The following is a 13,601-nucleotide window of genomic DNA, read 5'->3' as shown; positions in this document are numbered from 1 at the left end:
GAAAATGGTAGGGATGAGGGTGGGGGCATCAAAGACTGAGGGAAGGAAGTCATTCTGAGCTGAAGGAACAGCAGGAATGAAAGTTCTTAGGCAGAAGGCTCACTGAGAACCCAAAAGGACCATGTGATCAGTGCGAAGTGAATAAAAGACAAGAGGTAAGTCCGGGAAATGAGGCTGAAATGATATCACCAAGGACCTTGAGGTTAAGGATTTGGACTTTATCCTGATTGGGGGTGAGGAGGAGGGATGGTCCAATTTACAAAAAAAATAAAAACAAAGTTAAAAAGCTCTTCTGGTAGCTATGAGGATTGAGGAGAGGCTAGAGTGGAAGCAGGGAAACCAGTTAGGAAGCTGCCTCAGTTCTTTGGGTCAGATGATGTTGGGTACTGGCAGAGATATAGGCAAAAAGGTAGAATGATTTGAGAAATATTCATGAGGTTGAATCAAAAAAACATCACAATGGATTGGGTGTGAGAGGGATAATGGAATGCCAGTAATGACTCCCAGGTTTTTCACTTAAGGAAGTGGTAGGCCATGCCTAGAGATAGTAAAAGTTGAAGAACTGATCTGGGGCATTCCGGTTTTGGCATGCTAGGTTTGAGACGCTATATGATATCTGGGTAGAGATGTAAAGTAAGGAATAGAATAGAATCTGTCTGGTTTTGGAAGCACTGGCATATTAACAGCACTTAAAGCAATGAGAATGGATGAGGCCTCCTAGAGACAGAGAGTGGAGAGTGAAGGAGAACCCAAAGGAATAGAAAAAACCCAAGAGACTGTGGGACTCTTCCAAAGAAGAGAATGATTCCAGAAAGAAGAGATGGTGAAGTAAGATGAAGACTGGAATGCCCACCAGGTTTGCTTCTGGTGGCACAGTAGGGACAGCAACCAGGTTAGAGTTGTTGAATGATGAATGGAGATGAAGAAATTAACACAGTGGCATAGACAATTCATGACAGAAATGTGGCCATGAAGGAAGGCAGAAAAATAGCTGGACTACTTCAAAATAGGAGATGACTAGAATCAGGTAACAACTATCTGTGCCCAGCTAGATGTATCATGGGCTTCTGTAAAAATAATGAATGAATGAATGAATGAATGAATGAATGAATACATGCATGCAGTGGGGCCAGTCCAGAGCCCTCTCCAGGTTTGAGGAGGAACAGGGGGCTGAACTGCATGTGTCTTATGTTTGTAGAAGGGTGGGAATGAGTAGGAACAGGATAGGAAGGGCATCCCTGAGAGCATCCTCTCCCGATGTGGGCACTGGGACTCAGAGGTTCTCTCTCCAGAGAGACTTAACACCAGGACAACATAGCAGGAAGAGGACAGATTGAGGGTTGGAGGAAGGAACAGGAGGTGGGAGCCAAGCTGAAGCTTCTGTCTGATGAAGGGGAGGGCTGGGAAGAAGAGTAGGAGTGGTCTACCGGGTCCTGCTAAGGCAGCTGGATGTCAGGCTCCGCCTCTCTCCAAGCCCAAGGGGCTCTCCCAGCCTGTCACACAGGGGCGGGGACTGGGCTACATCCAGGACGGACAGCTCCTCCCTCCCTTCCCCTTCCTGCTTCAGTTCCCCACCCAGACTTGCCAGGCATGCAACTGCTGAGGCCATACCCCAGACTGAATCACTAAGAATCCCTTCTTCTCTTGGGCTCTTATTCCCACCTCTCCCATCCCACCGTGTCCTACAGATCTGCCCCCAAAGTCCTCTAGGCAATGGTTTAAGTGGACTGTTTATCACAGCAGAAACTTGGAGGATCTTGAACTTAAACCTGAGATTCAACCCTCCTTCCTCAGGCTGCCACTGCCATCCCTGCATCCCTTATCCTACCCATCTTTTATGGCTCAGTTCTAAAGGCACTTCATTTCCCCAATCAGCATTCACTCAACACCTCTGTTAGGACTGGGAACACAAACATAAATAGTCACAGTGCAGCCTTCATGGATTCCAGTCTAACAAATAGATGACTGCAATGTAATATGGAAGGCTTTGTGGGGAAGCACAGGTTGCTCCAGGAGCACAGAGGTCACCTAACCTAGAGCTGGGGCAGGGGAGGGGGGTTACTAGAGGTTGGGGGTCAAAGGAGTTCTCCTAAGAAAGTGCCTTTCATGCTGAGAGCTCCAGGATGTGTAAGAGTTACAAAGCATGGTGCCTTCTGCATCAGGAGACTGAATCACACACTGTGACAGAGGTGGGCTAAGAAATGAGATGGAGTGATAGGCAGGAGCTAGATCATACAATGCTTTATTGGCCTTATTAAAGAGTTTAGACTTTACTCTTCCCTGCTTGGGAATTAAGTCATCATCCAAAGAGCAAAGGAAACCTTGGGTAGGGTGGGGGGGGGTGGGGGGTTTAGGCGGGCAAAGAGGGTTTAAGTAGAAAGTAATAGAGTCAAAAGAGTAGCTTTTTGACTGCTGTGTGAAAAACTGTTTAGAGAAGTTACCAGGGGAAAAGTGAGACTGCATGATATTCCACAGGAGAGGTGATGGTGGCCTTGACTAGGGAAGAAGCAAAGGGGAGGTGGAGAGAAGTAGATTTCACAGGGAGGAATCAACAGAAATTGATGACTGGTTGGTGTGATGTGAACAGTAGATGGAGAAGAAAGAACTGGAGATGATTCCTTGTTTTCTGGCTTGGAAACTCTAGGAGAGGAGCAGCTGGATGAGAGGATAAGTTCAGGGTTTTAATAAGACAGATCTGAGAAGCCTATTGGGCATTTTGAGTGGAGAGGTCCAGCTGGCAGTGGGAAAGTTAGGCTGGAGCCTAGGAAAGACAGCGGCCTGGAGATAGGGATTTGGGAGTTACTGGTGTAGACATGGTGCCCGAAGCCATGGTATTGGCTGACATCACCCAGACAGAGCATAAGGAGAGAAAGGAGAGACTGTGACTGTGCTCTGAGGAACTTCATCATTCAAGGGATAGGTCCAGGAAACAAAGCTTGCAAAGGAATTGAAAAGGTTATGGCCAGAGAGGCAGGAGAAACAGGAAAGAGAGATATCATGAAGACCAAGGAAGAAGAAGCTTCATGGATAAGGGAACAATCTTCATTGTGAAACACTGCAGAGAATCCCCAGGATCTAAAGCCAAAAAGAAGCTGTCACTAACTTTAGGGAGTATGGTTTCCAGGGGCTGGAGGAAAGGAAGCCAGATCCAGAGGGTGAGGAGGAAGTTGATTTTGAGCAGATGAAGAAAGCCAGTGCTGACTCCACTAGATCCTTGGCATCTGCAAAGGATATGTCTCAAGGCTTTTCAGTTTCTCCAAATTCTCAAACAGCATCCAATTTCCCCCATGACTTCCTCCTACAGACTTACGAGAGTCCCAGTATACATGCTTCACACAGCTGTGACTGGAGGTAGGTGACCACGGCATTGTTAAAAAACAATGCAAGAGGTCATCTAGGCTCACTTGCTTCCTAAAATGACTCGTTCCTGTCCACTAGCCCCTAAGGGTATTTGATCATTGGAGGCCTCAGAAAAGTGACAAATGACTACAGGTTACAGTTTTGGGGCTTCTCTGGGACAGATGAAGCCTTGGAAGGATAGACTCCTGAAAGCAAAGGAATCCTTTCAATAAGATTGGCAGGGAAGGAAAGTGATGCAATTCACAGTGCCATCTCCCCCATCACTGCCAGAATGAGCAGGTGGATAAACCATTTAATCAGCTGATTAACCTATCAAACAATCAAACTTCCCTGGGCATACCCTGGACCAGGCTCTTAAACTTGGAACTGGAGACACAGAGCTGAAACAGCTGCACTCCCGGTCTTTCACCAATTCTCAGACTAGCGTGGGAAAGAGACATGGAAATACAGTACTATAATGTGGTACGTGTCATGATACTGATATACTCTAACTATTATGGACAAAAAGAGGAGGAAGTATCTAACTCTGAAGGTGGTGGGGGAGAATAAAGAAGGCTTCCAGAGGAAGAGATATATGAGCTGACTCTTGAAGGAGTTTGACAGGTACATTGGGAAAACAGTGAGTAAAGGAACAGAAGCATGAAAAATTAAGAAACATGGACCAGTTGGGGCAAGAGAACAAGACTGAGAGAGCAAGACTTGAAAGGGCAGAGGTTGTCCTAGATGTTTTCACAACCCACTCAAGGAGGGCTCTCCACCTGCCTCTCTAGCTGTGCCTTCACTGCCCATTCCTTAAACGTTTAGTTCCTAAGGTCTTTGATCCAGGACCTCTTCTCTTAGTTTCATACTCTGCCTGGGAAATCTCATCAACTCCCATGGCTTCAGTAACCATCCACTTGACTCTCAAAGCCTTATCTCCTGTGCAGAAAACTTACTTGCACACCAGACCCATATACCCAGCTATATCTTGAACATCTCTACGTGGATGATGCATAGAGATTAGTCTAAAACTGATTTTCCCCCTAACCTACTCTTCCTGCTGGCGTTTCTTATCTCAACAAAAGGTACCATCATCCACCTGGCCACACCAGCCAGAACCCTGGGAATCTTCTCAATTCTTCCTGTTCTTTCACCTTTCAGATACCAGCTATGACTATATCCTATATTCTGCTTCTAAAATGTGTCAAAGTTAAAAGGTCAGGAGATTTAGGAGCCAATCCTGACTCTGACACTAATCTCACTAAGGCAAGGTAAGACACTGGGCAAGTTTCTACTCCAGCCCCTTACTTGTAAATTGGGATGGGGAGGGTCTTTTTGTTCTCCAAATCTGCAATCCCCTGGGTTCTCTTTCCAGCCAAAGGTCCCTACAGACTCTAATATGTGCCATGATTAAATCCCATCTTGTACCACCTTGAGGATTTGATTGCTTTCCACGGTAAGGCTAGGTGTGCAGCTGCTTCCACCACCCTTCCAGAATAAACATTTGCTAAGTTTAGGGCACCCATGACACTCCCTCTGGACACCCTCTCTCTAGCCATATGGTTTTGCTCTGTTTTTCTGAACACAGGCTGTACTATCACAACCATGGGCCTTTGCTCAAGCTCTTCTCTCAGCAAGAATGCCATTGTCCCCTAAGTGGCTGAGGCAGCACCTGGCACAGAGGGTGCTCAGTATATGTTGGTGACAGGAGAGCCATGTTTAAATCACTGCAGTTCCCTCTCACCAGACAGAGACTCAAAAGCACAGGCAATAACAAGACAAGTGAACAAAGTTCCAAGGAAAAAGACCTCTACTTAACATATAAAAGCCTCCCCACAGCATAAGGTAGTAAGTGCTCTGTCACTGGTGGCATGTAAGCCAAGAGAGGCAGGGCACCTGTCAGGCCTGCAGCTCTGATTCCAATTCTGCAGCAAACCAGAGCCCTACTTAGGGGATGAATGGGCACTGGTGAGCTGGACACACAAACGGGGGAGAGACCTGTGAAAAAGACCTCTGCACCGACTCCAACCTTCCAGATTTCATCTTCCTACTGGGACTAGTCCTGGGCATATGCTATCCACATCAGAGACCCCCACACCAGGAACAAGCCCAGGACCTGCCTTCAGTCAGACCGACCTCTCTGGGGTGCAGCCTGCCCCTCCAACCTGCAACCATCTGTCCCTGCAGGTTTGCAGCCCAGGATCTGAAGCCAAGTCCAGAAGGGAGGAGGCTGGAACCAGGGAGGGGCCTGGGGTCCTCCAGGCAGGGCCCAGGCTGAAGGGGAACCAGAGGGGTCTTTTCCTACAACAAGCAGCCTCCGGATCAGGCTTCTTGTCAAGGGAGCAGCTCTAGAGGAGGAAAGAGTGTCCTCCACCCTGGCTGGTGGGCTTCTGGGTGGCTGAGGAGGATGGTGGGGGAAGCTAGGGGTGGAAGTGTCTGCACCCAGGGAGAAAGGAACCCTTCAGACAAGCTGGGCCACAAGATTCCAGAGTTCCATTCAGCAACCCCACCCGCCAAACCACCACCACCCTCGGCCGCAGCGTTCGACACCCTCCGCCAACATACACAAGCTCCCAAACCCCGCGCTCCTCCAAGGAACCATCACCCATCCACCCGCGCCTCCCCCCTCAAACATGGACCTCACGTGAGCAGCCACAGCCCGAAGAATCCCCCCACTGCTCTCACAGACACGGACACGCCTCACGTGGACAGAGACAGGCACAGCTTTTGAAAAGCATCTGTGCCCCCACCCACAGACACTCGGACAGACACACCGCGGCTCGGACCTGGACGCGGACCCGAGCAAACAGGGACACAAACGCACCCCTGGGGGCCGCCCGTCGCACTCACCGCGGCGGAGCAGGATGGGAGGGCCAAGGCCCAGACTGCGGCCACTCGGAGCGGCCCGCGGCGCTGCCCCCGCTGCCAGCGCCCGTCCGCCCGGCCCTGCCCGCGGCGCCGCCCCACGTCCCGCGCCTCCGCCTGTCCCCGCGCCGGCGCCGCCGCCGGACCAGCCGCACAGGCCGGAGGGAGGGGCCGGGGCGGGGCTGCAGACCCGCCGGGGGAGGGGGCGGCTCGGGTGCTGAAGACCCACCCACGGCCCGCCCGCCGCCGCGGAGGCCCCGCCCCCTTTTACCCCACCCGCCGGGCTCCCCCAACCCCCTCGAGGCTCCTACGGGAGCTGCCTCAGCCGGCGGGTTGGGGAACGCGTGAGCCGGATCCCGGATCCACGATCTCTGCCAGCTGCCTCTGGCTCCCGACCGCTCCGGGGCAGGTCTCAGGAACTGGGCTGAGGCTCCGTCAAGGAAACGCAGCTGGGCAGCAGAGATTTCGGACTCTGGGAGCCGGTCCGGGCCCTCCAGGAGGTGCACTTCCCAGCTTTCTTCGGGGGCTCCTTGGGAATATGCTAGTGTGCTCTCTGCTGCGGCAGGGGGATACGGGATAGTCCGTACCTCGGCATGGATCTCTGGGCGACGGAAGGGCCTCCAGGTGGAAGCACAGCACCCAAAGCGCTAGGAGAAGGGGCGGACGGGGTGGTGAAAGGTGGGGGACTTGATTTGGCTGTAGGTGAGGAGACCCCTCGCGAGGAGATTATGGTTCAGACCATCCAGCGACTCCCTTCCACACTCCAAAAAACCAGAGCAATTCAGAATCATCACATTGTGGAAAAGCAGCCCCGGTGGTAAATAATAAAAATTATAATAACAGCTAACAGGGACTGAGTGCTTATTATGTGCCAGACACATAACGAATCACTTTACATATATTATCTCCTTAATACTCATAATCTTAATAGGTATCCTCTTTTATTAGATGTGTTTTACAGCGGAAGAAACTGAGGGCCCTTGGCTCCCCAGACGTTAACCCTGATCAGCTAACTCACTTAGAAAGTGGTGTAGCTATGGTTTGAGCTCTGCTTTAGATCTTGCTCCCAATCACCTGGAGATTCAGTACATTTCATGTTGGAAGTCCCCAGTGGCCCATAAAGTGGGGGGCTGTATGTGGACCACCCAACCTAATAATCAAGCTCCAGTCAGATGACTGCAGGCTGACCAAAACCCAGAAAGGCTGCCTGGAAGCTGCAGAGTCAGTGACAAAGAGCAAAATCAGGCTGCATGGATCTCAGTGCTATGACAATCTGCTGACTGGGTTGTCCCCTTCTTCCAGCTCTTGAGAGAGGTAGGGGAGAATGTTGAAAAATTCTGGAGCTCTCCTTGGCCAAGAAGCACAGAAGTGATGGTACCAAGGCCCTGATTGAATCAAAGTGCTGTTGGGGGTACTTTCTTGCCCCACACAAAGTTGATAAGGGCTCAACACCTGGGTGCACCCTCAACCTCTCATCCACCTGATGAGGTCTGGCACCCAGCACAGGTGCTCCAATGTTTGTGAATGAGCCTCAGCATTCATGCTTGCTTTGGGGTTTTGGGCCAGGGCCACTAGACTATCCAATGTAAGGGAGCCAGGGTCTGTATAACACTATTTCAAGCCTCATGAGGACTACTTTCCTCAACCTTAGATTTCTCCCATCCCATCAAACTGGCGCTTGAAAAAGCATCACAGCTACCTTTCTCCTCTAAAGGCAAAAGTCCTTAATGAGCCTGAACAGGCCCAGTGTGACTCCTTGCTGCCTCACTTCCCTAGCCCTCCTCTAGCCACTCCCCTTCCACTTTTCATTCCAAAGTGAATTGCACCCTGGTCCTCTCGGGGCTTACACATACGCTGGCCTCTCTGCCTAGGTTGCTCTTCTCCCTATTGCTTGCCTGGCTGTGCCTACTTGCTGTTCAGTTCTTAGTTTTCAAGTTGACATCCCATCTCCGCTGCAGACTGGGCTAGACACCCCTCCTCTGCACTCCCATAGCTCCCTGAACTTCTGTATCCTAGTACTCATTACTGTATTGTAGTTGCCTGGTTACTTGTCTCTATCCCCCACTAGGCCATGAGCGCTGTGGGCAGGGACTGTGTTTTATTCACTGATGTTTCCCCAGGGTCTAGTGCAGTGCCTGGCAAATAAAAGCACTCAGTAAATATTTGCTGTATGAATGAGTGGATGATGAAGGTCAGCGGGCCCAACCCCCTCTAGGCCCCATGCTCTGAAGACCATAGCTATCTGGGTGCTGGCCTAAAGAGCAAATAAAGCTTCAGCTCCAGCTGGGGCTGGGGGAAGAGTAGGATCTCAGACTGTTCCTGAAACCTGTGACTTCAGCTATCTGGTCTCTGCTCTTCTGACTTGATAGGATTTTGGTGTATGATTAGACTGAGTATTTCTCCACCCAGCCCACCCTCCTAGAGTCCCCCCCACAAATTGACCTCACTGGTCCTGCTTTTATGAAAGGTTTATTCCTAGTGCTAGTTCCCAATCTTCCAGGGCTCTAAGCACAATTAAACTGGGTGGGTTGGTGAGGGGAAGCCCATTCAGATGCAGGGCCAGAAATGGGGCTCCCCATTATCCCCACCCCTTTGGTCCCAGTCCCCTTCTCTGCATTGGGGACGCATAGAGGAGGGACAAAGGGTATTGGAGGCAACATCATTGGCTCAGGGGAGCCCAAGAAGAGCTGCCATTGGCTGACAGGGCCTTTTGAGACTCTGCCATTGGTCAGGGGGCACACCCCAGGAGCTGGGGATAGGCCTGAGGAGTAATGCCATTGGCCAGGGAGTGGTTTTGTCATAGCCTTTGGCTGTGGAGTGGAAGGAAAAGATCTGGGAATGAAGCCCAGTGGCCAGGAAGATAAAGGACAGGGCAGCAGCTGCTGGGCCTGCAGGCCCTCTCCCTACCACAGCAGTGTGGGCAAAACTGGTATGAGGCCCCAGCAAGGGAAAGGGAACCCAAGCCAGAGGGCAGGTGGCAAGGGATGTCCCATGTCCAATCTCTCCCACCCTGGGACTGCCTCTCCCAATGTCCTTCTTGATAGCCAGGTTTGGCTAGGAGCAGCTCACTGCTCCTCTAGCCAGGAGGGCTTCTCGGCTCCTGGAGGCCGCAGCTTGATGTTGAACTGCTGCAGGGTCTGCTCCAGTTGTTTCTGGTTCCCAGCAAAGTAGGCTGACACGGCATTGTGGAAGAGCAGCAGCTGCTTGTGCATCACCTTGATCTGGGGGTCCAGCAGGGTCAGCTGAGACTGGACTCAGATGCCCTTCTTGAGCCTGAGCCCAGACCAGGGGTACATGGATTCTGCTCTGATGGTGCTTTCAGGGTGGGGGTTGACCGCCACTAATGGAGTCAAAGGATAAGGGCAATCTGATGGGAGAAACCTGACTTGATTTGCTGGATCTGGCATTCTGGTACCCCAGCCCCGGGTGGGGTGATTTTTCCCAGTTATGTTCCTGGGATCAGCAACCAAATCCTCCAATAGAAAAGGGCCAGGGATTGGAGGGTAGGTGACTGGAAAGGTTCAGGAGTTGAAGGGGCTGGAGGAAAGATCCCACTTCTTAGCCAGGCTGCATTTCCCCATCCAGTGATGGGGAGGGTCTTAGGGGTAGAAGGTCAGTGTTATAGATGGGAAAGTGGACTGGGGTCAAAGGGGTGGGGTTGGCACCTTGTTTTCTTCCAGGAACTTGAGCTTGATGGCCACATCTCCCCGCAGCTTCTCATATTTGTCCCGATGGGCCTGGAAAGTGGCCTGGGCACTCTCGAGTCGACCACGCGTCCCTGCATCCCGGGGGCCTAGGCTCAGCTCCTCTAAGTCTGTTCGGTAGGCATCATATTCCAGCCTGGGGAAGGGTAATACAGGCTGGTCTCCACCCCTGTGTCCACATATACTTTCCTTTCCTTCCTCAATTCTTACGACCCCAAAGCTCAAACTTCCACCCATGCCAGCCAACTCCCAAAACCCTGGGCCCTGCTGGTGCCCACACCTGGCAGCCTCATACTGTTTGACAGTCATGAGCGTGTCTTCCATGGTCTTGGTGACCAATGTATTGATGCTAGAGACAAAGAAGTTCACAGCCCCTAGCAGTGTCTCTCCATTCTTGCACAGCAGCTTCTGTGTCTCTGCATTGTATCCAAATTCCTCCTGGAGGCAGAAGGGGAGGACAGGCCTTGAGTAACAGTTCCTACCTGAATCAAGCTGTAGGGCCCTCATTCCCCTCCTCCCCAGGAAGGAAACAGCCATTGAAACTGGAACAACCAAGGACTGTCTCCAGCAAGGCTCTCTTAGCCAGAAAGTTAGTGGGACCACCCAGAAATGCCTAGGGTAGGAATGTGGGAGTGGGGTTCTCAGATAAGTTCACAGGACTGGAATAGGGAAAGCTAGTGCAGCAGGCAAGGGAGGGGCTCTGATTAGGCCGAGCACTGATGCAGAGAAGGGTTACTTGTGAGGCATCTAGTGTGCCATCTCCCCCACCCCTCCAACTTCTGAACCTCTGTACAAACCCTTAGGCTGCCTCCACAGGTGAGTGCTGCTGGGGGTAGGGCTGAGCCCACCCTGGAGGGGTTCTCCCTCTGGGCTGCAGGAGGGAGGGAGGGAGGGAGGCTGAGGGCTGACTGCCTGGGAGGGCCCGGGCCCAGTCTCCCCACCCTCTTTGGCCTGACCAAGGCACCTGAAGCTCTGGGGACTTCTGGCTGAGGTCAGCAAAGGCGTCACCTAGTGCATGCTGGGTCTGCAGCAGGCTGTAGAGATGGGCTGTCAGTGCCCGGCCCAGCTGCAGGACACTCTCATACTTGCGCTTCGTCTCACGCAGCAACTCAATCTGCAGCTCTAGCTCCAGGTCCACAGTCCGGGAGCCTCGGCCGAATCTTTCTGACAACAGCTGCTTTGTGCACTGATTGGGAAGTGGGAGAATAAGTCAGAGCCCTAGCACCCTGCCCCCTGCCGCCCCTCCAAACAGATATCTACCCTAGCATCCCCAGGCTCCTAGTCTCAGCCGTAGATGGGATAGTGGAATTCAGAAGATGGGGAAAAGGTACCCAGGGGGACTCTGGGGGAAGGGAAAGGTATTTAAATCCCACCTTATATGTATTGATGCCCCATTTCTTGACGATGTCAAACTTCTCTCCGGCGATGCCCCGAGCCACCTCATCTCCGGGGCCAGCAGGAGTGGTACTGTGAGATGGATGGCGGCCAGACCCTAAAGGACCAAGTTCTCTGACACCAGCCTCTCTCAGACATAATCAGATGTCTCTGTGGCTCCACCCGTACCTCCCACCCAGCATATGAAAATTGCTTCCCTGAAGTAGCAGAAACTAGGGACAATGAGATTCTCCTACTCACTAGGAAGAACTCATACCTTGTGCCCTAAGACCCATATCCCAATATACATCTGGCCTCCTTTTGAGGTGGTGATGGGGGCTGGAGTGGGGGAGGGAGTTGCTGGTGTACGGGGACAGAGGAAACAGAAAAAAATACACTGAATATGGGGTGGCAGGTCAAGGATGGTGGATCCTGAAAGCAAGAAACCTCACTAACATTCCCATGTGGAATCTTAGTGTGAGATTCAGGGCTGTTTGCTCCTCTAAGCTTTAGAGTCTAAAGTAAAACGCTACGAAGCTTCAGAGTTCCAAATCAGGCTCAAGCTCTAGAGCAGGGAGAACTTCTGTGAAACAGAGTTCTTAACATGATTTGGGTGGTGGCAGCAGAGAAAGAACAAATGGACACATCTCAGGGGCTAAATGGCAAGTGGGAGCAACTGGACAACCCTGGGCTGAGGACAGTCCATAAGGTTCATACTAGCAGAAGTTCCCAAGATCTCCAGTCATAATTCAAGCTTTCTTTGACACATCCTATACTCCCCAGAACCATTCCTCTCCCTCTCTCCACTCAAGCTTCCTGTCCTGTTCTGATCATTCATACCTGTGGGGATGAGTCCATCACCAGAGCCCCCATAGCCACCAGACACAATGCTGGTTTCATTGAGGTTGGGTCCTGACACCATCACCTGCTGGAGGTCCTATAGGCCAGAGAAGAGGGGGGCTTCAGGAACATAGGGGCAGCTGAAGCATTTGGGGGGTGAGAACAAGCTTGAAGCATCACAGAGAGAGCACACAAGGGAAGTCTGCATAGAATCAGAACGAAGATTTGTAAAAAGATTGGAGGGAGTTAGATAAGTTAGGGGAAGTCTACTGGAATGGGGTGAAAGGCCAGGGCTTATGATTTGGGATTCCTAAATTGAAACAATATGGAGAAGAATCAAACAGAAGCACCTGCTCCAGCCCATCATCCTCAGGAAGCTGCCCCGCTTCACCATTCCCGTGGATGGGGATCTCCATTGTGGCTGCCTTCCCTAGGATCCCGTCCGTCATGGCTAGGGAAGGGATTGGAGTCAAAGTCTCCACCCCAGCGCCCTGCAAAGCCCAACACAGACAATTCTGGAAAGTGGCCAGTACTCCAGAAAGAAAGGTTTCCCCACCATTTCAGAACTTTTGGAGGCTGTCCTAGGACTTGAGTATTCTGGGGTTTGGCCACGACTCCTTTCTTCTCACAGATATGTCTTTCTCCTCTCCAAGGTGCATTCTTTTTACACATGCACACCCGGGCCCCAGGTGTCTTCTTGTGAACCCTCAATCCCACCAGGGCCCCGGTGATCATTCATGCATTCAGTCATTTGACCGACATCTAATGAGTGCCTACTATGTCTCATGCATTATTTGAGGTCACAGCAGTGACCAAGAGAGATAAAGTCTGTGCTGTCTTGAAGCTTATCCCCATGCAGCTGTTTCCCCCCATCCGATTAACCCCTTTCCAAGGCTCAGGAGCCTACTCCTCCCATTCAGGTATGTTCTCCATTGCTGCTTGGCCTTTCACACTCCTGTAGTGTTTCTTCCCCTTTTCTTCAGGGGTCTCCCTCTCCTCCATCTCATGCACCTCCTCTTCCTCGCCCCCCCCCCCCAGGCCTTAGTTGAATCAGTTGGTGTATATTCCCGGCCTCTGAGTAAAGCCTCTTTTTCCCAAGACATAGGTGATCCCTTCCAAAGTCAGTTATGTCCCCCAGGTGTGTGAGTCCCCGCCCCCCCCACCCCTCACACCTGGGCATCAGGTGTGCCCTCATCCTTCCCCAGAGCTCAGTGGCATCTTTCCCTCAGGGCAGGTTCGTGCGTTCAACTTCCCCTCGCCCAAGTCTGTTCTCCTCACCTCGGGCCGGGCCGCTCTTCCCCTCAGGGCGCCAGGCCCGGGCCGCGCGGGGACCTCGGGCTCCAGTTCCCGTCGCGATCCTAGCAGCAGGTCAGGGATTCGGCGGAAGTGACGTCCCCTCCCGGGCAGAAGAAGCCGGCCACGTCGCAGATTATAAGGGCGGAGATGACGTTAAAGCCCGGGGCAGGGCGATCCTGGAGC

General features: G+C 52.0%; 1 protein-coding gene across 2 annotated transcripts in view; it reads right to left on the bottom strand.

Moving 5' to 3' along the window:
* ARFIP2 (ARF interacting protein 2) overlaps positions 1-13,558 on the bottom strand; it is a 15,281-nt gene extending 1,723 nt beyond the window's left edge. The window contains exons 1-8 of one of the 2 annotated variants that reach the window (XM_025928475.2): positions 13,401-13,558; positions 12,473-12,613; positions 12,123-12,219; positions 11,282-11,400; positions 10,873-11,094; positions 10,189-10,346; positions 9,870-10,044; positions 8,658-9,425 (exon numbers count right to left, since the gene is read on the bottom strand). In XM_025928475.2, coding sequence (XP_025784260.1) covers positions 9,270-9,425; positions 9,870-10,044; positions 10,189-10,346; positions 10,873-11,094; positions 11,282-11,400; positions 12,123-12,219; positions 12,473-12,571 — 1,026 coding nt within the window. In that variant the 5' untranslated portion in view covers positions 12,572-12,613; positions 13,401-13,558 and the 3' untranslated portion in view covers positions 8,658-9,269. Of the gene's footprint in view, positions 1-8,657; positions 9,426-9,869; positions 10,045-10,188; positions 10,347-10,872; positions 11,095-11,281; positions 11,401-12,122; positions 12,220-12,472; positions 12,614-13,400 lie in introns of those variants that run through there. The other variant, XM_086678136.1, reaches the window with a different exon arrangement.
* Between the last annotated feature and the right edge of the window lie 43 nt (positions 13,559-13,601).

This window comes from Puma concolor, chromosome D1 (genome assembly GCF_028749965.1).
Source record: "Puma concolor isolate L17-30 chromosome D1, mPumCon1.1.hap2, whole genome shotgun sequence".
NCBI classification, from domain to species: domain Eukaryota; kingdom Metazoa; phylum Chordata; class Mammalia; order Carnivora; family Felidae; genus Puma; species Puma concolor.
Note: the sequence above shows the minus strand (reverse complement) of the source record. Positions and strands in the feature narration are given on the sequence as shown.